This window comes from Ovis canadensis, chromosome 18, assembly GCF_042477335.2.
Source record: "Ovis canadensis isolate MfBH-ARS-UI-01 breed Bighorn chromosome 18, ARS-UI_OviCan_v2, whole genome shotgun sequence".
Taxonomy (NCBI): domain Eukaryota; kingdom Metazoa; phylum Chordata; class Mammalia; order Artiodactyla; family Bovidae; genus Ovis; species Ovis canadensis.
The window spans coordinates 60570092-60591226 of record NC_091262.1 but is presented as its reverse complement, the minus strand read 5'-3'; the positions used below and the strand labels follow the sequence as shown (position 1 = coordinate 60591226).

At 38.8% G+C, this 21135-nt stretch overlaps 1 protein-coding gene across 4 annotated transcripts in view; it reads left to right on the top strand.

Annotated features, from left to right (window-relative positions):
- Window positions 1-21135, top strand: part of SLC25A21 (solute carrier family 25 member 21) — a 554176-nt gene that overhangs the window by 401903 nt on the left and 131138 nt on the right. For all 4 annotated transcript variants that reach the window (XM_069558765.1, XM_069558763.1, XM_069558764.1 and 1 more), the window contains one exon: window positions 854-937. In XM_069558765.1, the coding sequence (XP_069414866.1) occupies window positions 854-937 (84 nt within the window). The remainder of the gene's footprint in view (window positions 1-853; window positions 938-21135) is intronic.

The following is a 21135-nucleotide window of genomic DNA, read 5'->3' as shown; positions in this document are numbered from 1 at the left end:
TAGGCAGACTGAAAAAAAAACAGAAGTAAAGAGCCAGGATGTAGGGAAATGAGAGCACTTGTCATAAATCTCATTAAACACAAACCCCCAGGTAAGATAAAAAATAATAAGTTAAGACCTTCATACTGGAAACTTTCACATTTTGAAGGTTAGAATTCTGAGATGCACGATCATACCCAAAAAGAAGAAGAAAAAAAAGAATTTTGTTTAAGCACACACACTACATGTGGAGCGCTGTGGTTCTGTGCAAGTCCAGGCAATCTGAACTACTCCTACTGATCAACTCTGCTCCATTATGAAGTCGTGATAGTAAATGGTATCACGGTATGCCCTGAACTCTTGCTCCAAACAAGGGCTCCTGTCTGCCAGAATGAATTCTGAATTCATCGTCAGGATCAAAGTTAGGCCATATTAGCTGCTCTGTATTTTTAACCTTTGTATTAAATTACCATCAAAGAGCACTAATTAAGATAAGAAATAGAGCTACTTATTTGTTTCATATGCATCTTCAGATTTCTGAATTATACATTAAAACAATCTATGACATATGCATGTGGTTTTCACAAAGGAAAAAAGCATAAATGCCTCAGGGTGCATCTGCCTAAGAAACAGATGGAAAAACACACTTTTTGCAGTTCTATTAAAGCACAGAGAAATATCATAATTTTAAAGGCTACAAAAATAAGGTAAAGATTATATAAGGCAAATAAATCAGTAAAATCTATAGCAAAAGCCAGAATATTTTAGGTTAATCTGAAAAGGCTGAGTCTCCTAAGACTTTGAAAAATGAGAAAAGCCATTTGGCGAAATCTTTAACTTGGATTTTTTTTTGTTTGTTTGATTTTGTTTCTAGGTTCCAGATTCAGAGATGTGCAACTGATCCAAACAGTTATAAAAGCTTAGGAGACAGCTTTCGAGTGATTTTCCGCACGGAAGGGTATGTATGGTTCTTCACACAATCTGTGTGTTGATGTAGGCATTTTAATATATTACTACATAACACATTTTCTCATTTTGAATGATTTCTCTTCCTAGTCTTAGTAGGGAAAAATATTGAAAAGGGTGTTTTTCTATTTTTGTGCATATTTTTCCTGATAATACAGTTGAAAATTAAATATGCTTATGATAGAAACTCCCTGGAGGAGGGCATGGCAACCCACTCCAGTATTCTTGCCTGGAGAATCCCATGGACCGAGGAGCCTGAGGGGCTACAGTCTTGGGGTCACAGAGAGTCGAACATGATTGAAGTGACTCAGCATTCATGCATACAGATAACTACCTCAAAAAGGATATTAATAATATCCTTTATTAAAAATAATTTGATGACTATAGGACAATTTTTAATTTGTGCTGTTAAAGCTTTTCAAAGTTCTTATAACTGGAAATGTCTAAATGTGATTGTTGTTTATTTTGTTTTTTAAATATAGTGCCCAAATGTATTCCTTATTTGCATTCTGATTTATGAATATTCTATCAAAATGTACTGTTGTCAAAAACTGATGTGTCAAGTTCATCATCCTGTCTATTAGATGATCAGATAAATAGAATATTTTTGTTACATAAACTAAAATTGTCTTTGATGTATAGATTCAGTTAAAGATTCTATCAAGCATAAATAATTTTACAAAGGATTTTAGATTTGCATTTTGAAGTTGTTTTCGTAAGAGAATTGGTTGACAATAATAATTATACCAAAATGATAACAGTAATAATGCTGCTGCTGCTAAGTTGCTTCAGTCATGTCCAGCTCTGTGCGACCCCATAGACGGCAACCCACCAGGCTCCCCCGTCCCTGGGATTCTCCAGGCAAGAACACTAGAGTAGATTGCCACTTCCTTCTCCAAAGCATGAAAAAGTGAAAAGTGAAAGTGAAGTCACTCAGTCGTGCCTGACTCTTAGGGACCCCATGGACTGCAGCCTACCAGGCTCCTCCAACCATGGGATTTTCCAGGCAAGAGTACAGGAGTGGGGTGCCATTGCCTTCTCCAACAGTAATAATAACAACTAGTATATATTTAGCCTTTACTATGCACTAGGAATTTTCCATATAGCTCTTTGAGGTAGGTTCTGTGAGCATCCATTCAAGTTAGATGGATGAAGAAACCAAGATTCAGAAAAGTTAATTTTCACGTATCTGGTAAATTATGAATCTTGGACTCAGATCAAGTCAGCTTTTCCCCAAAGCCCATGTTCCTAACCTTTGTAGTTCACTATCTTTCTTAGCAGAATTTACTGGGTATACTGTTTTGCTAATTGTTCATTTCAATTAAACATATGTCGTTGATGTTCCATGCCAGCATGTTCTTTTGAACAACAGCATAGTAATTTATTTATCTACATACTGCAGCTTGTTAAATTAATCCCCTTTGGTGGCCCACTAGGTTGTTTCCAGATTTTTACTATTAAACAGTACAGTATATATTCTTATACTATTTTTTCACTTTTTTAATTTCTGTTTTTAAAAGTTGCTAGCTATGGACTTATCAAATGAGATGCACACCTTATATCACATATGTTGCCAAATTATCTTCCAAATGTATGTACTGACTTAGGATTTGAGAGTTTTCACTTCTCCACACTCTCTCAAACACTGGACCATATCAATCATTATTTGGTATATGTTATTCATGTGCATCTCCTGTTTATAATCTAACAGGTAAAAAAGAAAACTGTCATAATAAAATTCCATTGATGGTAACTGGGGTCAAGCATACTTTTATATCATGGTCATTTTTTTCCATGAATTGCATATTTGTGTCCTTTACCCATTTCTCTTAGGTTAGATATTTTTATTAATTTTTATTAATTTATTTAACTATTACATAAATTACAAATATTTCTCCTAACTTGCTCTTTGTCTTACAACTATAATATCTTAAACCTTCCAGAAGTTTGTGATCTTTGAAGATTGTGATTTTGTGATTAGATCTGTTTTCCTTGGTGATATCTGATGGCACATTAAAAAAAGACATCCTCAAACCCTAAGATCATAAACATTTACATTTGAATCTTTAATCTATCTGAGACTTGTTTTTAATGTGCAATGTGGCATATAGGAATCAAATTTTATCTTCAAATGGTTAGTCAACTGTCCAAATGCCACTGGTTAAAAATTCTATTCCTTATTCACTAATTAGAAATGCTAGTTTGTTTGTCTAATTAAACTTGCACATATTTATCAGTTAAATTTTCTATTTGGTTTCTCCATTTTCTGTTCTGTTTCATTAATTTCTCTATCTCTATACAAGTACCATACTATTTTAGTTATTTTATTTTTAGAGTATTTCAGGAATATGTAAAAACATGGCCTGCAGGGTAAAGTCTAAACTTCTTATTAGGTGTACAAAGCCCTTCCTAGGATGGCCTCCCTTCTTATCCAGGCTCATTCCCCATGCACAGGTCTGTTATATTGCAGGCACCACCCTAGTTTACTGAGCTTGTTTTCTATCTCTTCTCTCCCACCCTAAGAATACATTTCACTAATGGCCATGTCTCACTTCCTTCGTATTCCCTATGCCCGTGTTTGGCACAAAGTAGAGATATTCGGCAAAGGTATGTTGAACAAATGAATGAAAGCCATCACACCAACATCATGATGATGCAAAATGAAGAAGAAAGATGATAATTCTTGCTACTGACCACTTCCTCTGAAGCGATGAAGGCTTGTTAAATATTTTGAGGTCATCTAATGACAGAGAGGGCGAAGGCAATGGCACCCCACTCCAGTACTCTTGCCTGGAAAATCCCATGGATGGAGGAGCCTGGTGGGCTGCAGTCCATGGGGTGGCTAAGGGTTGGACATGACTGAGCAACTTCACTTTCACTTTTCACTTTCATGCATTGGAGAAGGAAATGGCAACCCACTCCAGTGTTCTTGCCTGGAGAATCCCAGGGACGGGGGAGCCTGGTGGGCTGCCGTCTATAGGGTCGCGCAGTCTTGGACACGACTGACGCGCCTTAGCAGCAGCAGCAGCAGCAGCAATGACAGAGAATCAGCAAATTCTTGCTGTTCCTCTGGTGATGTGGTACCTGTCATTGATAATATGCCTGCATTTATGGTGATTAGGATCAAAATCATGTTCATTTTACCCAATAAATATATATAAATTTAAAGAAACCATAGTGTATTATATAGTCAGTAAAAGTATCTCTTTCCTATAAAACAATAATGTCAGCATTACCCAGTTCTGTAAACTGTAACAGATATCTCTGAATTGGATGTGGGAATTCCATAGCCAGACTCTTCATTTCAAGTGTGTTTTAGGAAGAATTGGATGTTTCTGCTTTGATATCAAGTAATATAACAAACATACAGTATGTGTGGTCCTTGCATAGTAAAATTCGCCTTTTCCCTCAACTGTAGGTTTAATTGCTTCTAAAGCAAATTGGCATTCTTTCTATAATCCTTTAGATCTGGACACATTGTTAGCAAAAGTCAGAAAGCTCTTGTCTTAAAGATGGAAATATTTGTAAAAATGCAAAAGAAAAAGCTGCTTTTTGATACAGAGCAAGAGCATGTCATAGCTTTAAGTTTAAAACAGAAAGAAAAAAGAAAACCTTTTAACAAATGCTGTGTTGATTTTTTTCCTTAGTAAAACAGTTCTTTTTTATTTTCTCAGTTAGCTCTTAGAGTACACTCTGCTTTCAAAGATGATTTTTTCACTCAGGTACATAGAGGCCAGTTTGGTCTGTGGCCTACAGAGAGGCTAGTGCTAGTCAATTTGACTGTTTATATAATTAAGAGAATTCATCTCTCTTCGTTCTTCTTATCTAACCCCTCACCCCCGCCCCTGCAAGTTAGAAGTTTTGAAAGCTAGTCCTTTTCTGTTGTTTAAAAACATTAAAGTCTGTTAATGCACTTAGAATCTGCAGTCTTCCATTTCTCCACTCTGAGAAAGTGAATTGGTGCTTGTCACCATTCTTAGAGATGCAGTTCCCCACCTCTCAGACCAAAAAATTCACATTTCTACGAGACAATAGCTAAATCTAAATCACATGGATCTGGATCCCTTTACTGCTTCTAAGATTTTTTAAAAGTATAAATACAGTGTGCTACTATTAAAGGCATAGTTTTTCAACCCAGTTTTACAGAGGTGAAGTTAATTTGTTTTCTTTTGAAAAGCCTTCCAAATTCTAAGTAAGAATTTCTGTTATGTGGAAGCATCGTATTCACTTCAGTTCAATCACTCAGTCAAGTCCGACTCTTTGCAACCGCATGGATTGCAGCACACCAGGCTTCCTGTCCTTCACCAACTCTTAGAGTCTGCTCAAATTCTTATCCATCTAGTCGATGATGCCACCCAATCATCTCATGTTCTGTCGTCCCCTTCTCCTTGCCTTCAGTCTTTCCCAGCATCAGGGTCTTTTCCAATGAGTCAGTTCTTTCCATCAGGTGGCCAAAGTATTGGAGCTTCAGCTTCAGCATTAGTCCTTCCAATGAATATTCATGATAGATTTACTGTAGGATTGACTGGTTGGATCTCCTTGCAGTCCAAGGGACTCTCAAGAGTCTTCTCCAACCCCACAGTCAAAAGCATCAGTTCTTCAATGCTCAGCCTTCTTTATGATCTGACTCTCACATCCATACATGACCACTGGGAAAACCATAGCTTTGACTAGACGGACCTTTGTTGGCAAAGTAATGTCTCTCCTTTTTAATATGCTGTCTAGGTTTTTACTAGAAAGGCCCAAAAGGCCATCATTGTAGAAAACTCACAGGGAAGGAATTTGTCACTATTGAGAGCACCTCCGTCTTCACCGTGATTTTTCATCTTTCTCTGGTTTGGCAAAATATACTAACAGGTCCATCTACTATAATCATGAGCCCAGAAGACACAAAGATTTAGCCTACTTGATTAGGTGCCTTCAAAACCAATAATCTTCATTTTGTAAATTCCCCTGGAAAAGAGTAGCTGGTATCTCTATTTACCATGCGTCGAGGCATCATACCTAATTTCCTTTTGTTTCAAAGTATCTCATGAGAGTTCTTCTAGTCTTTGCTGTACTTGTCATTCCCCTAAAGAGAATGGTTGAGATGTTTCCAGATAGGTGAAGGGATTCTAAATTTTGCTTAAAAAAAAAAAAATACAAACAGGACTACCTACCTCCTTACTCTTCTCTGAAAGTATTGCAGGAAAGGGGGACTACTTCCAAGGCCTGAGAGTGGGCTCTTATCTAACACCCTGAAATGAATTGTCCGAAGAGATGCATTGCTGACCAAGCAAGAGACTTTATTGGGAAGGGGCACTGGGGTGGAGCGCAGCAGGGTCAGGGAACCTAAGGGAACAGCTCTTCCACGTGGCTCACGGTCTCAGGTTTTATGGTAATCAGGTTAGTGTTTGGTTTGTCTCTGGCCAATCACTGTGACTCAGGGTCACTCCTGGTGGCATGTGCATCGCTCAGCCAAGGTGGATTCCAGCAAGAAGGATTCTGGGAGGTTGGTAGGACATGGGGACTGGAGTCTACCCTCTCCTTTTAACCTTTCCCAAATTCTTCCAGTTGGTGGTAGCTTGTTTGTTAGCTCCACATTCCTTACCAGAACCTTCTTTTGTAAGATAACTCATGCAAATATTACCATGGTAACTGGTCAGGGAAGTCAGTTTCAGTCAGCAGCTCCCCTAACAAAAGCACCTAGTGACCGTTCTTTCTGACATGAAGAGAAAAGGGAGTTAAACGGAACTTAAGATAGCCTGGTGGCATAGGTAAAGAAAGATGTGAAAATAATGTTGATTTTCTTCAGTGTACCAGACACTGTGCTAGGGACTCTTTTTTTATACCTTTATTTCAACACAGTGCTAGTCTCAACACAATTCAGCATCATTATGTATTTTTGTATTTTGTGTGAGATAACTGAGCAGAGGAGTTAACTTGCCCAAAGTCAAACAGGTACTAGTGACATACCGTAGTTTTTCCATTACACTGTATCACCTTTCACTAAACACCAAATTCCGTTGTTTATTAAATGAAGACAGTGTGGAAGTAGTGGCTGTAAACCTCTAATTTTTAAATAGCTTTTCTAAAACCTTTGATATTCCTACCCTCAAATCACATAGCAATTTAAAGCAGTTTTTATCTCTTCCTTCAAGAGAAGTATGAGAGACCAGTAAATGTTCAGTCAAGCAAATCCTGTCGATTTTGAGACAGCACCGCAAACTTCTGACCGCTCCAGACTCTTACTCTGATCACTGTGCCACCTCTTGCAGAGAGCGCCACGTTTCTGACGAATTCATGGGTTTCCATCCGTCTGCTCTCCTTCTGCTTGTTCCTTAGTTTTCTTTTGAGAAAAATTCTTGGGCATTGGTTTGCCCAAGGCAAATCACTAGGAAACAAGGAGGTCAGATTATGCTTAGTTCCAAATGAGAAACATGTTGATTGCTGGTGCCTTCAGAAATATGGTATTCCTCAGAAAGTATTACTGTAGAAGATATGTGGTTGCATTTGGGGGGCATTTGAACTGTGTTTTGTTTCACGATTTGTTTTCTGGTAACCACTGATGTCGCCCCAAGTATCATCTTACAATCAGACCACTTGGTGATTATAATATTTTCTAGTTAAATGACATTTAAGGCCTCGTTTTATGAGCTCCAGCGTAATTGGCTAATTTGGTAAACTCCAGATGTGTGAGACAATGTGCCACTCGTTTAAGTGCCTTTCAGACGGCATAAATGGCACAGCCCCAGGAGGTATAATCACTCCCTCTTGTTTTCATTAAGAAGGGGAATGAGTGGCTTGTGACACAGACAAAGGAAGCGGGATGTCTACAGCTCGAAAGCAACAATAACCGAGTAAGACTTGGACATTTTCTTTTAACAGGCGGGCTCACTCCAAGGTCTTTAGCTTAATTTGTTGTCAAGGTGAGTCTGCCTTTTATATGGTGGTTCACCTAGTCTAATAGGGCCAGGTGATTTTTAAAGTAACGCTGTAAATAGAAAGACCTGCTCCTATTGAAACCCTCTAAGTAAAATGTTGTCTGGAAACTGTCTCTCACTCGCACATAGAAGTGAGGGGAAGCGTTAGCTCTCAGGAGACTGGAGGAGATAACTCTTCCCACTACCAGAAACTGTAGTTATCTGAGCAATCAGCGTCCTTACCACCTCAGCCAAGTTCCAATGTCACAAGGCCCAGTAGTTGCTGCTGCTTTTTCTCTCTCCTTTTGACCCCACTTCTCATCTAGCAGAAACCCGCTCACCTACCCAGTGCGGCCAGCCTGGCATGGAGCAGGTGATTCTTGGCCTCAGGTCTCTGGATCCTCAGGCTGGTCCCTCTTATCTGACGACAGATCCAGTGGAGGTCACACATCACTGTGGACTCACTGCCACTTAACAAATGCAGAATTTTCATTCAGATAAATAATTACAGACCATATCCCAGGGTCCTAAGCAGAGAATCCATAGTATAAATAAGTTGTGTATAGGTCACTGGGTGTTGACTGGGTTTGCAAGCCTGATTTACCCAAGTGAATTCACTCTTTGGTGGGTACTAGACATGCAGTGTGCCTTCTGTGATGAGTTTCCTGGTGCCTTTGAGTACCTTCTCTTCTATCCTTTTTATTTTACCAAAGCAGCCCTGTCTGGTACCTACTGGACCTCCCTTGTTTTGTTTTCTTTTGTTGCTAGCTTTATTGAGAAATATAATTGGTATATAAACTGTCACAGGTTTAAAGTGTACAACGTGATGGTTTGATACAAGCATTTATTGCAAACTAATCACCACAATAAGGCTAGTTAAAACATCCATCACCTCACATAATTACCATTTTTATGTATGGTGAGAACATTAAAGACCTACTCTCCTAGCAGCTTCCAAGTGTACAATACAATATTGTTGATTATAGTTACCATGCTGTATATTACGTCCCTTCTCCCTTGTTTTTAAGTGGTGATGAGAGGGAAAGCAGATGGTCCCCATTGCTCTTGCCCCCACTTGTCAGAGTTCAGCCCTGGCCTGCCTGGGCTTCTTAATGATGGCAGAACAAATGTCCTCTTTAGCTCAGAAAAAAAGGGAAACAAGAAAAAAACACAGCCAGTGAGAGTCTGGAGAGTAAAACTATAGCAGATCTCTCTGGCAAATCTTATAAGTGATCAACCCAGGTCCAGAATGTGGTGTTCAGTAGACTGAAGCTGCTGTGTTCTTCCAAGCTTTCTCCAGTTTTAGAAAAAGAGAAAAGTAATGACCTCAATTCAGGCATGGGCCTACTATTACTGTCTTCTAGTGATTCATGTTCCTTTTAAATATAATTGGTCAAAGATTTAGTATATTATACTCACAAAATTTTAGTCAGAAAGTATATATGTAATGACGAATCTAGACAGCATATTAAAAAGCAGAGACATTACTTTGCCTACAAAGGTCCTTATAGTCAAAGCTATGGTTTTTCTAGTAGTCACGTACAGATATGAGAACTGGACAATAAAAAAGGCTGAGCACTGAAGAACTGATGCCTTTGTGGTTCTGAAGAAGACTCTTGAAAGTCCCTTGGTTTGCAAGGAGATCCCACCAGCCAATCCTAAAGGAAATCAACCCTGAATACTCATTGGAAGAACTGATGCTGAAGCTGAAGCTCCAATACTTTCGCTACCTGATGCAAAGAGCCTACTCATCGGGAAAGACTGAAGGCAGGAGGAGAAGGGGATGACAGAGGAGGGGATGATTGGGTGGCATCGCTGACTCAATAGACATGAGTTTGAGCAAACTCTGGGAGTTACTGAAGGACAGGGAAGTCTGGCATGCTGCACTCCATGAGGCCGCAAAGAGTCAGACATGACTAAGCAACTGAACAACAACAGTATATGTAATAGCTTTTCCCTGAAAGCCTCTGCTAAGAATTTTAAACTCTATTTAGCAATTCAAGTTTGAAAATTTTTCAAAAAGTGAGGAGCTTCCCTGGTGGCTCAGCGGTAAAGAATTTACCTGCCAATGCAGGAGATGTGGGTTTGATCCCTGATCTGGGAAGATCCTACATGCTGCAGAGCACCTAAGTCCCTGTGGCACAACTATTGAGCCTGTGCTAGGGAGCCCAGGAGCCACAACTCCTGACGCCTGCATATGCCCGTGCTCCACGACAAGAGAAGCCACTGCAACAAACAGCCTGCAAGCAACGCAACTAAGGAGTAGCCCCGGCTTGCTGTACCTAGAGAAAACCCATGCAGCAGTGAAGAGCCAGCACAGCCAAGAATAAATAAATCAATAAAACTATTTTTCAAAGGAAGGCTAAGGAGAAAGAATACTGCAAATCTTTTTAAAAAATAAAGATGTGAGATATATATATATATATATATATATATATATATTCATTAGAATACTACTCAGTCATTGAAAAAGATGAATGATTGCCATTTGCAACATGGACCTTGAGGGTACTGTGCTAAGTGAAATAAGTCATACAGAGAAAAATAAATACTGTATGATTTCACTTATATGTGGAATATAAAAAACAAACAAAGTAAATAAATGAACAAACCAAACCAAACAAAAACAAACATGCAAACACAGAGAAGAGAGTAGTGGTTACCAGAAGGGAAGGGACGGTGGGCAAGGCAAAATGGGTGAAGGGAATTGACTCTGTGTTGATGGACGGGAACTAAATTTTGGGTGGTGAGCATGCTGTGGTGTATACAGAAGTAGAAAAATGATGTACATATGACACGTAGAGTGTTACATATCAATGTTATCTCAAAAAAATAAATTAAAAAAACAGGCAGTTGAACCACTGGTACATTATTTGGCATTCCTATTTTACCAGATTATTTTACACTGCTGCTGAAGCCAATAGCTATTAGTTTAAACTGCATCAGGTTGTTAAGTGGTCTTTGCAATCAAGGCGTGGATAGTGAATTTTCAGAGGACTCAGACAGCAGCATCCTGATGCTTCTATGTCCCAGAATTCTGTTTCCTTTTCTAAATTAGAGATCTTTTGTTCTGTACACTGAGTGACCTTTAAAATGGTTTCAGCTCCTAAATTTCCCTCCTGTCATCACCATAGATTGCTAGCTGACAGTCACACACCCCCCTCCACCAGCCTTGCACTAACAATGCTTTCTGACTTACTGACTGGCCTTTGGCAAGGATTTAAGTGTTGCCAAAGAGTAAGTGAAAACGTTTGCAGTGATGTCAGCCCGTCATCAAGGTCTGATTAAGAGACCAAACACGGCCATTCTCAGCAAGCAGTGCTGACAAGTAGGAAAGGAGGACCAGTTGTTTGGGTGGAAGTAGTTGTCTTTTGGGAAGGTCGGTGTCTAAGTTCAGAGTCCTAGCAGATATTCTTCATGTTTTTATAGAGTGTTAATGGGGAGTGAGGGGATTTCATCGTCAGTGGGAGATGTCCATTTGAAAATATTTCCAGGCCTTTATTTCAACTTGTTCTGGATTTCTGATGGGCTAGATACATAGTCACCTTGGGAGGAAAAATATCTTTACAAAAACCAGAATCCTTTTTCTAGGTTGTTAAACTGAACATTTTCAGAGGAGAATGAGAAAGAAAATCTCCAAAAACTCTTCTACATTTGTCTGATTCTCTTACTGTAGAAAACAACTTAGGTATTATTTGACATAGACAGGGTTAAAGGGGTTAATATTTTATCTTCATCATTGATTTCAGCTAGTGTCTCTGACTTTATAGAATTGCATCTTTCAATATGCTATCTTTTTGGTAGGAAGTCTTCTATTCCTAGCAACATGAATATTTAAGCTCATTTTATTTTTCTTAGAAAAAGGGTGACATGGATTTTTAATAGTCTAGAACTCTGTTAAGAAGTTAAAAGCATTGGCAAAATACCTACAGACATATGCATTCATATATGCATTTAAACTAAATTTAATTGCTTGTAGTTTAGATTGTTACATTTTCTGTGTAAATCCCATGGGTCAAATTCCATTGGAGAACCCATCGATGTGAATCATGACAGGCTTTTACTCAGTTGCTGCTTAGGAATCTGTTTAGTTCCCCAGTTACCATGTTCTCAGCCTGTGAATTCTTTGTCTAATCTCATGACTCCAGCTTTACGTCTCCTCCAGCTCTTTCAGGTTGTTTAAAACTGGAAGAAAGGAAAAGGCTCAGGCTCTGTTGTCATAACAGTTGATTATATTCAAAATCACTGTTGCCATTTTTACCCTTTTGTGAAATGTGTCCGTACATCTTACTTATCTTGATGCTCCACAAGAACCCAGCAGCTAGAAAGGTGGGGAGAATGCTGTTTCATTTTCTGGTCAGGAAACTGAAAAGAGATGTGAAAAACCTTGCCCAGCATCTCCTAGCTGGTGTTTGTTGGGGCAGGCATTCATCCAAGGCCTTCTGCATCCTGTAGTGTGCTCCCCTTCTGTCAATGACTTAATAGTATTAGTAATAATAGAAGCAACATCTCAGATTTACACTGTTTCCATTATGAGTTCCAAGCATTGCCACATATCTCACTTGGCTAAAGAGCATCTGGGAGAGATGGTATGGTTGGTTACATTCTACAAACCAGAAAATTTTGGCAGAAAGGAATTTATTGAGATTCCCAGAATAATAGATTGGATCCTAAGATCAGTACTCAAAGAATACAAAGGTTTGAATTTTTGAGGACATCTTAGGCAAATGAAATTAGAAAAATATATATTCTGAAGAGTGTTACCATCATCCCATGAAACCACGATAAAGGCTGTCAACTCAGAACAGAGCCCTCTCCAAAAGGAAGTTACAGTATTAGTTTAGGATTAAGCCTCACTGCATAAACTAACTCTGTTATTTGACCTGTTGGTGACTTTGCCTAACTCAACTTGAATATTGAATAATAACCAGGAAAACCTCATGAAACATGAGATAAGGCATTTAACCAGAGTTCCTTGGATGAATTGTTAGATGGGGTGGAATCATCATATGACTGCAAGATATGTTGAAATATGCGGTCACCAAAACCTAGAGCAGATGACAACCGTATGCAGCAGCCTAGTTCTCCTGCTGATAAACACTATGTCCATAATTCTCCTCTGGCCATGGAGAACTCATGGGAAAACAAAGCCCTAGTTAGCAGGAATTCTAATGTAGACAGAGTCTCAGTGGTAACAAAAAATGAGGTAAAGTGTGACATGAATTTTGGAAACTGATAGAGTTCATAAGTTTATGTTAAGTGAATGAGTTCTTTGCTTTCCTTACGTAAAGTTTTTCCTAAATTAGAAGAATCAAGAACCACAATAAGAGACAATGATGTGCTCTGGTGTCATTACCGTTTTGCATCCTTCAAGTTTTCAGTTAATAGCTCAACATGCATTTCAAAATTCAAATTAAATTCCCAGAAATTGGCACTATTTACAAAAGAAACAAAATTAGAAGAGTATTGCAATGGGATCCACTAAGCAATAAGATATATCAATTATGAAAAATCTGAGTTCACGTTTAAAATATAATATACATGAGATTACAAAATGTTTCATACCACTTGTTTGCTCCTTAATCCTCGTGATCTGGCTTCTATCTGCATCCATGTTTATAAACTGATCTCTCAGAAGCCGCAGGATTGTTATTATTCGATCACTCAGTCATATCTGACTCTTTGTGACCCCATGGACTGCAGCATGCCAGGCTTCCCTGTCCATCACCAACTCCTGGAGCTTGTTCAAACTTGTGTCCATTGAGTCGGTGATGCCATCCAACCATCTCATCCTCTTGCCCCCTTCTCCTCTTGCCCTCAATCTTTCCCAGCATCAAGATCTTCTCCAGTGAGTTGGCTCTTCACATCAGGTGGCCAAAGTATTGAAGCTTCAGCATCAGTCCTTCCAATGGAATCAAGGTTGACTTCCTTTAGGATGGACTGGTTGGATCTCCTTGCAGTCCAAGGGACTCTCAACAGTCTTCTCCAACACCACAGTTCAAAAGCTTCAATTCTTCTGTGCTCAGCCTTCTTTATGGTGCCACTCTCGCATTTGTACATGACTACTTGAAAAACCATAGCTTTGACCACGATGGACCTTTGTTGGCAAAATGATGTCTCTGCTTTTTAAATATTCTGTCTAGGTTTGTCATAGCTTTTCTTCCAAGGAGCAAGCATCTTTTGATTTCATGGCTGCAGTCACTGACTACAGTGATTTTTGGAGCCCAAGAAAATGAAGTCTGTCACTGTTTTCACTTTCCCCCCATCTATTTGCCATGTAAGATGTGCTATTATTTTAGGTACAGTTAGAAAGAAAATGGTTTAAATAACCATTAAACTCCTTGTAGTGATGTGGTGGCTGAAAGTAGAGGGTTTTTAGATTCAAGGGACCCACTGCTGGGTGGTACTGGGTAGGGGGCACGGTAGTTAGGAAAATTCGAAGGGCTGATGATCCAAGTGAAGGACAAATAATTTACTCCCATTGCCTAGAAGGTGTCTGTCTTTACTACTGTACTTATGACACTGCCTGACTGAGGTTAATAAGCGTGGGGAACCTAAAACAGTATATATAAAAACAAGGGGGAAGCGGGGGGTGGGGGAGGGATAAATTGGAAGATTGGGATTGATATATACACACTACTCTATATAATATACAATAGATAACTAATAAGGACCTACTGTATAGCACAGAGAATGCTCCTCAGTACTCTGTAATGGCCTATGTGGGAAAAGATCTAAAAAAGAGTAGATAAATGCATGTGTGTAACTGATTCACTTTGCTGTACAGCAGAACACACAATGTTTAAAATCAACTGCACTCCAAAAAAATTTGAAAATTAAAAATAAAAACCAAATACTCAGGTCCATAAAAAGAGAAATTAAAAGGAAAGCAAAAGAATGTTTAGAACAGAATCAGAGGCAAATCAAGAGTTAGAATTTTAAAAGGCAATATTAACAGACTTTCGATTCCAGCAACCACAGTAGTTTATATTGGAACAGCTCTCCTGCTGAAAATGACTGTAGACTTTGGACAAAATACACAGACTACTTTTTTAAGACAATAGAGCGTCTCCCAACCAGGCAGAACTTGTGAGGAGCTACAAGGCCTGAAAGAAGGAAGCCCACGTCATTGACCTCTACATTCACTCTGGCTTTTTCCATAAAGGTGTTGCTGAGTCATGAGGGGAAGGGTTGGGGGAGGCAGATGAGACCATATCTTAGGCAGGGAGAGGAGTTGGAGGTTGGTATTCAGGGCTGGCAAATGGCTGAGCCCTGAGAAGCAAAGAAAGAGAAAAGAAGAGGGAACCGCAGAGAAGTGAACCCAAAGGTCTATAAGCAATTTCACCTGGAGGGATTTGCCAACTCCTAAGCTTCCTGCGAGCAGGAAAAACTCCAAGAAACCCAGCAAAAACAGACAAGAAATGAGCAGAGATTTCAGCAGCCCCATGATTCTGGTGAGACCAGCCAGGTGGAAGAGTTCTTGTAAACACTGAGTTTTCAATTGAAACCCAAAATGTCCACTCTCAAGATAGGGGTTTACCTTAGGAGTAAAACACAAATATTGTTCCTAACAAAGCCTATATCCAGCCCTCAGAAAGATGAAGGTGACCTGATAGACTAAACATCTATCTGTTTGCTAAGAGAAGATTTATTCCTCTTTACAGGGAGATACCACCATCCAGAGGCTCTTTGATTTTTTTAATGCACAATGTCCTGTATTCAATAAAAAGTTGCAGGGTCTTAGGGGAAAAGACTAAATGACCAGATATCAAGAGAAACAAAGACAGAAAGTGACTCAAATTTTGGAATTATCAGACAGGGACTTTTAAATTAAATTTAATTTTTTACTGTAGTAAAACATACGTAAGATAAACTTTGCCATTTTAACCATGTTTAAGTGTACAGTTCAGTGGCATAAAGTATTTACATTTACGTTGTCGTGAAACCGATACCACTATCCATCTCTAAAATTGTTTCATCTTCCCAAACTGAACTCTGTAACCATTAAATGATAGCTCTTCGTTTTTCCTTCCTTGCAGCCCCTGGCAAACACATTCTGCTTTCTATGTCTGTGAATTTGACTACTCTAGGTACTTCATATCAGAGAAGGCAATGGCAACCCCCTCTCTTGCCTGGAAAATCCCATGGACGGAGGAGCCTGGTAGGCTGCAGTCCATGGGGTCAGGAAGAGTCGGACACGACTGAGCGACTTCACTTTCCCTTTCACTTTTCACTTTCATGCATTGGAGAGGGAAATGGCAACCCACTCCAGTGTTCTTGCCTGGAGAATCCCAAGGACGGCGGAGCCTGATGGGCTGCCGTCTATGGGGTCGCACAGAGTCGGACACGACTGAAGCGACTTAGCACACACGCACACACTCACATTCAGGTCATATTTTGTTTATTTGTATGTCAGTGGACACTGGGTTGTTTTCACATTCTGACTATTGTGAACAATGCTGCTATAAATAAAAATGTACAAATATTTATTCAAATATTAAAAAGACTGTTTTAAAAGATGTAATAAATATATTCGAGAAAGTAAAAGACAAGATGAAGAATTTCACCAGCAATTTGAAATCTAGTTTTTTTAAATAAAAGACTCACATGGAAATCTTGAAAAATACTATAACAGAAAATAAGAATTCAGGAGGGGGCATTTCAGTCTGCATGTTACATTGTCAGCATGTAACTTGTTAACTGTTTTATTAGTTCTTAAATATTAAAGGGTATGTTTTATCCTACCAGTGTGCAGTGGTACGTACTCAATTTTTACAACTACTTGATTGAATAAGTACAGAAATAATAATAATAATACATATACTTTTGATGAGGGAGATCACAAAATTTTTTGAAAACTCACTTTATGTAACCAAAAAGAAAGTTAAATTTACCAGAAGCTAGGTACTTTGCTAAGTGCTTTACATGCAGTAAATTGGTTAACTCTTACAGCAACCTATAGAGGGGAACTATCATTCTTCCCATTTTATAGATAAGACAACCAAGGCCAAAAACTTTGTATAACTTGTCTAAGGTTTCATAGGTTAAAGAAATCTGAACCCAGGTGACATGAATCCAGATCTTTACCTACATTATTTAAAAAGAAAATTTTAAAAAAGAAACATAGATTGTTTGGCTTTGGCTGACTAGGCTAGTTGCAAATTTTAGAAATAACTGGAAAAATTGAGAAACCAAATTGCATAGTGACATTTGCTAGGGCACTAAACTCTTATTGTAATGTGACCTTTACGTTTTTTCAGATGTTCCTTCTGGAGGACAGGGCACTACTTAATGTATTTTGGCATGAGCTCCGTCATGCATGTTTGACATATAAGAAACACCACCCTAATGAACAGAATGTCCCTCTTTCTCTTGAAACTCCACATTGCTCAAGGCCACAAGACACAAACTGTGGGTTTAAAGTTGACACTCTCAATTTCCTCCTTTCATGTTTGGGGATCTCATTTGCAGGATGCTGACATTTTACCTTTCCTGCATCCCTGTCTCCACTCCTTCCTCTACCCCATCATCTGTCTTAAATGTTTAATCTTTTTGCTGCACCTAAGAACATGTTGGCTTTTGATGGCAGATCTCTTCCCCAGTGATGGGACATTCCTTGGGGAAATCCATTTTCTTTCAGCCTTGGCAGGGAAGATCATGCATTTTGTACATAGAACAAAGGGAGTATTCATCAGGACCTTAAGATTCCCAATATATTTGCCTTCAGCTCTACTTTTCCTCAAGCTCTTTGTTCACCCAGGTTACACCTCTAAGTGCCCCACATCCTATTTTGATCCCTTATTTCAGACTGTCCAATATAACAGATCTTTCTTTATCTCTCTCCCTTGCTTTCCCTTTCTCTTTTTTTTTCTTTCTTTCTAGAAAAAAAGAACTACTTATTTCAGAGAGAATTAAAGTAAATAGAATTAAAAGAACCACTTTTTGTGATATTGTATATAATCATATTAATGTTTATATTAATTTCTCTCTGGTGTGAGGCCCAGTTCCCTAAAGTTTGCAAAGCTTTTTTATATAGGTGATGAACATTATGCAAGCTAAGAACCTACCTCTTAGATATCTACATCTTTCTATGTGTGTGTATGTACTCAGTCATGTCCAACTCTTTATAACCCCCTGGACTGTAGCCCCACCAGGCTCCTCAGTCCATGGAATTTTCCAGGCAAAATTATTGGAGTGGGTTGCCATTTCCTACTCCTAGGAATCCTCTCAAACCAGGGATCGCACCCACATCTCTTGCGTCTCCTGCACTGCAGGCGGATTCTTTACCAGTCTGCCACCCGGGACTTATGTTGTTTCTTTGCCAGCCTTAGAGTAACACTTGTAACCCACCAAGCAAATAGTATTTAGTGGCTGCCTATGTATACACAGCCCTCTGTTACACAGCACACAGAGTACATAAAAAGAGACACAGCTTTGGCCTTCTAAAAGCTTAATTCTGCAATGCAGTGACTGTAATGAACAAAAATTCTTGTCTCAGTCACATGACTCTATTAGCCTTTGTGAAAAAATTCTTCCGAAAGCATAAATAAACGATAGAGATTTGACCAGTTGGAAAGTCGGTTTGCATTTTCAATACCTCCGTATCTCATAACACTCTTAAAAAAACCATTCTCAGTCACAGGGAAAAGACCCACGAAAGCTGTGAAGGGACTTTCCAGACAAAAGTAAACTGTCCCCATAGGAAATAAAAACCTTCAAAGTGTCCCTTTCATTGGATTTGTTTCTTTTCCTACAACAAATGGACACATCAGACATAAAATTTAATTGAGACACAGTAAAGTAAGACCGGGCTTACCTGAATAGGAGAGGTCACAGCATTCCATTAAGGAGACAGCAAGGTGCTAACAACGCATTGACTACTTTATATCACAGTATATTGAACTTCTAATCACCACCAACTATTTAGGATTTCAACAGCCTCCCGTTAAACTCTGCTGCGTGATTCTATTTTACATTTCTCTTCCTGTGTGTTTGTTTTAATTTAAGAGCCAGTATGCATATTGACAATTCTTTGACAGCAAAGGTAAAACCACCAGGAGTGTATCTGTTTATTGAGGACTGACAGCTTTATAGCTAACATAAAAATAATCTAATGTTTATTGGGGCAAATGTTTGGAAGGAGGATTACGTGAAACTACCGAATAGAGAAAACCTTTTCATCCTATTCAGACTTTTCAAATAAGTTTTGGGATCAACTACATAAAAACTTTTTGTGTTGATCTCTTTGACACTCTTCCCTTAATTTGCCCCACTACTCCTCCACTTGGCTACCCCAAATGATGTTTTACAACAGGGGTTTTGAAGTGAATAAAACCTTGAAAGGGAGGATGCTACCGTGCAGAGGTTCCGTGCCGTAGAATTTACATGAGCCATGCAAACTTGCAAGCTAACAGTAAAGCAAAATCTAAACCACATTGCTCATGATATAAACTTTTTCTACTATTTCCTATAAGTTACATATAGTAAGAACTGGTTTTTGTTATTTTGAATCATTGTTATTGGACAAAGGGAACAGAAATAACTTTAAACTGTTTCAGAGCTGGTTTTAAACCGTAAAGGAGTTGTTTTCAGTTTTCCTTTAGCCGAGTATCAACATCATTAGATTGTTATCTTTATTTTAAATGAGACATTTGAAATGTTTTAAAAGTAAATTATTCTTTCTGTAAGTGGAAATATTACCCTTTTGGAAATAATCTATTTAATTGAAAGTAGTTCATCAAACTATTATTAGATTAACAATGCTTGACTTCAGGTGTTTTTTTTTAGCTTGACGTTAATTATAATTTGCACTAATATCTCTTTTCCTAACATGTTTCCACCGAAAGATAAAGAAGAATTTTATACTCATTTAACTCACTCTAGTAATGTGTTCATATCGGCTCTTACTACTCCTCTCTTCACTATGCTCCCTCGACCCTCACCCACGCTTGGTCCTATTTTGCATTGAGGAAAATAAAAGGGAGAGAAAAATTAGGCAGCTTGTTAAAGGTTGCTTGCTAAGGAGTGGCTGCAGAGCTAGAAATGGAAACCAGGTTTACTGAGTCCAGAGGCCCAAGGCAATTAAATTGCGCCAGCTTTTTCCCTTTGAAAAATCTGCTTATCTCCTGACAAGGCTAATATGTGAACATACAAATAGCTCAGTTTTCAACTTTATCAACAAAACTAACTGTCTCCGTAGATATGGGTAGGTCTTTGGGCAAGTGTGCTATAGATCATATACACAAATAGACCAAAGAGATTATGAGACTGTCAGAATCTTTCAGCAGCTGCCAGGTAGTTTTTTTTTCAAGGAATCTTATACCAAGTATGCATCTAAGCTAAGGAGCACATCACCACCAGGCAAGTAGTACACTGTTCAAGGGACAGGATCCTATTACACCGTCTTGGTGTCCCTGGAACCCGACATGGTGCCTGAATCGGAGACAGAATTCAGCCAAAGGCTTGTTGAGCTCCACTGAACCACATTATAATTTTTAACTCTGTTTGAAGATAGATTTGGCCCTTTTTTAAAAAAGGAAAGAAACTAAAATACATTATTTAAAATTTACTAAGTGGAACACATAATTTATTCCTCAATAGGTTTAATTTATTCTTAATTCCTTTCTGTATCATGTCCATGGTGAAGATGATGATTGCCTTCATTTTAAAGCGTCATAATGTCTTGCCTTGCAGAAGCTGCTAGTGAGTTGCTAGTTACGGTGTCTATGGAATTTTCATTTCATTCCCAGAGCATCAACACAAGACTGAGAGGCTTGTGGGCCCTTCTTTTGATTTACATTGTGTAGTATTTCTCTTTCTTAATAAATGAGGGAGGGCATCTCCTCCCTTGATCAGACACATTTATTACGTTTCCCGTGACTCCGATGCCCTGGAGCAAGTCCTTTGCATTTAGCATATGCTTGTACTGAGGAGGTTATGCATATGCTGTATGGCATGTATTGAATTCTGTTTCTCTTCCCAGTACCCTCTGGGCTGGTCTGCAATAACTGCCTATTACTTTTCAGGCTCAGCTCTGGGCACTGCCATGGTTCTTTAACTTACTCTATGAGTTTGGTTCCTCTTTGGGGTTGGTGACAGGAATCTTGGCTTGGCAAACAGTCGGCTACCATGTATTGTCCCAGGAAGGGCTGATGGGCTTCATCATGGTGTGTGAGTCACACTGCACAGACGCTTCACATGCAGTCTTGGGCTTCTGTGATTAGAAATCTAGGTTACCAGTAACCACTTGTAAATCCATTCTTCCTTTAAAACCCAAACCAAAAACCTC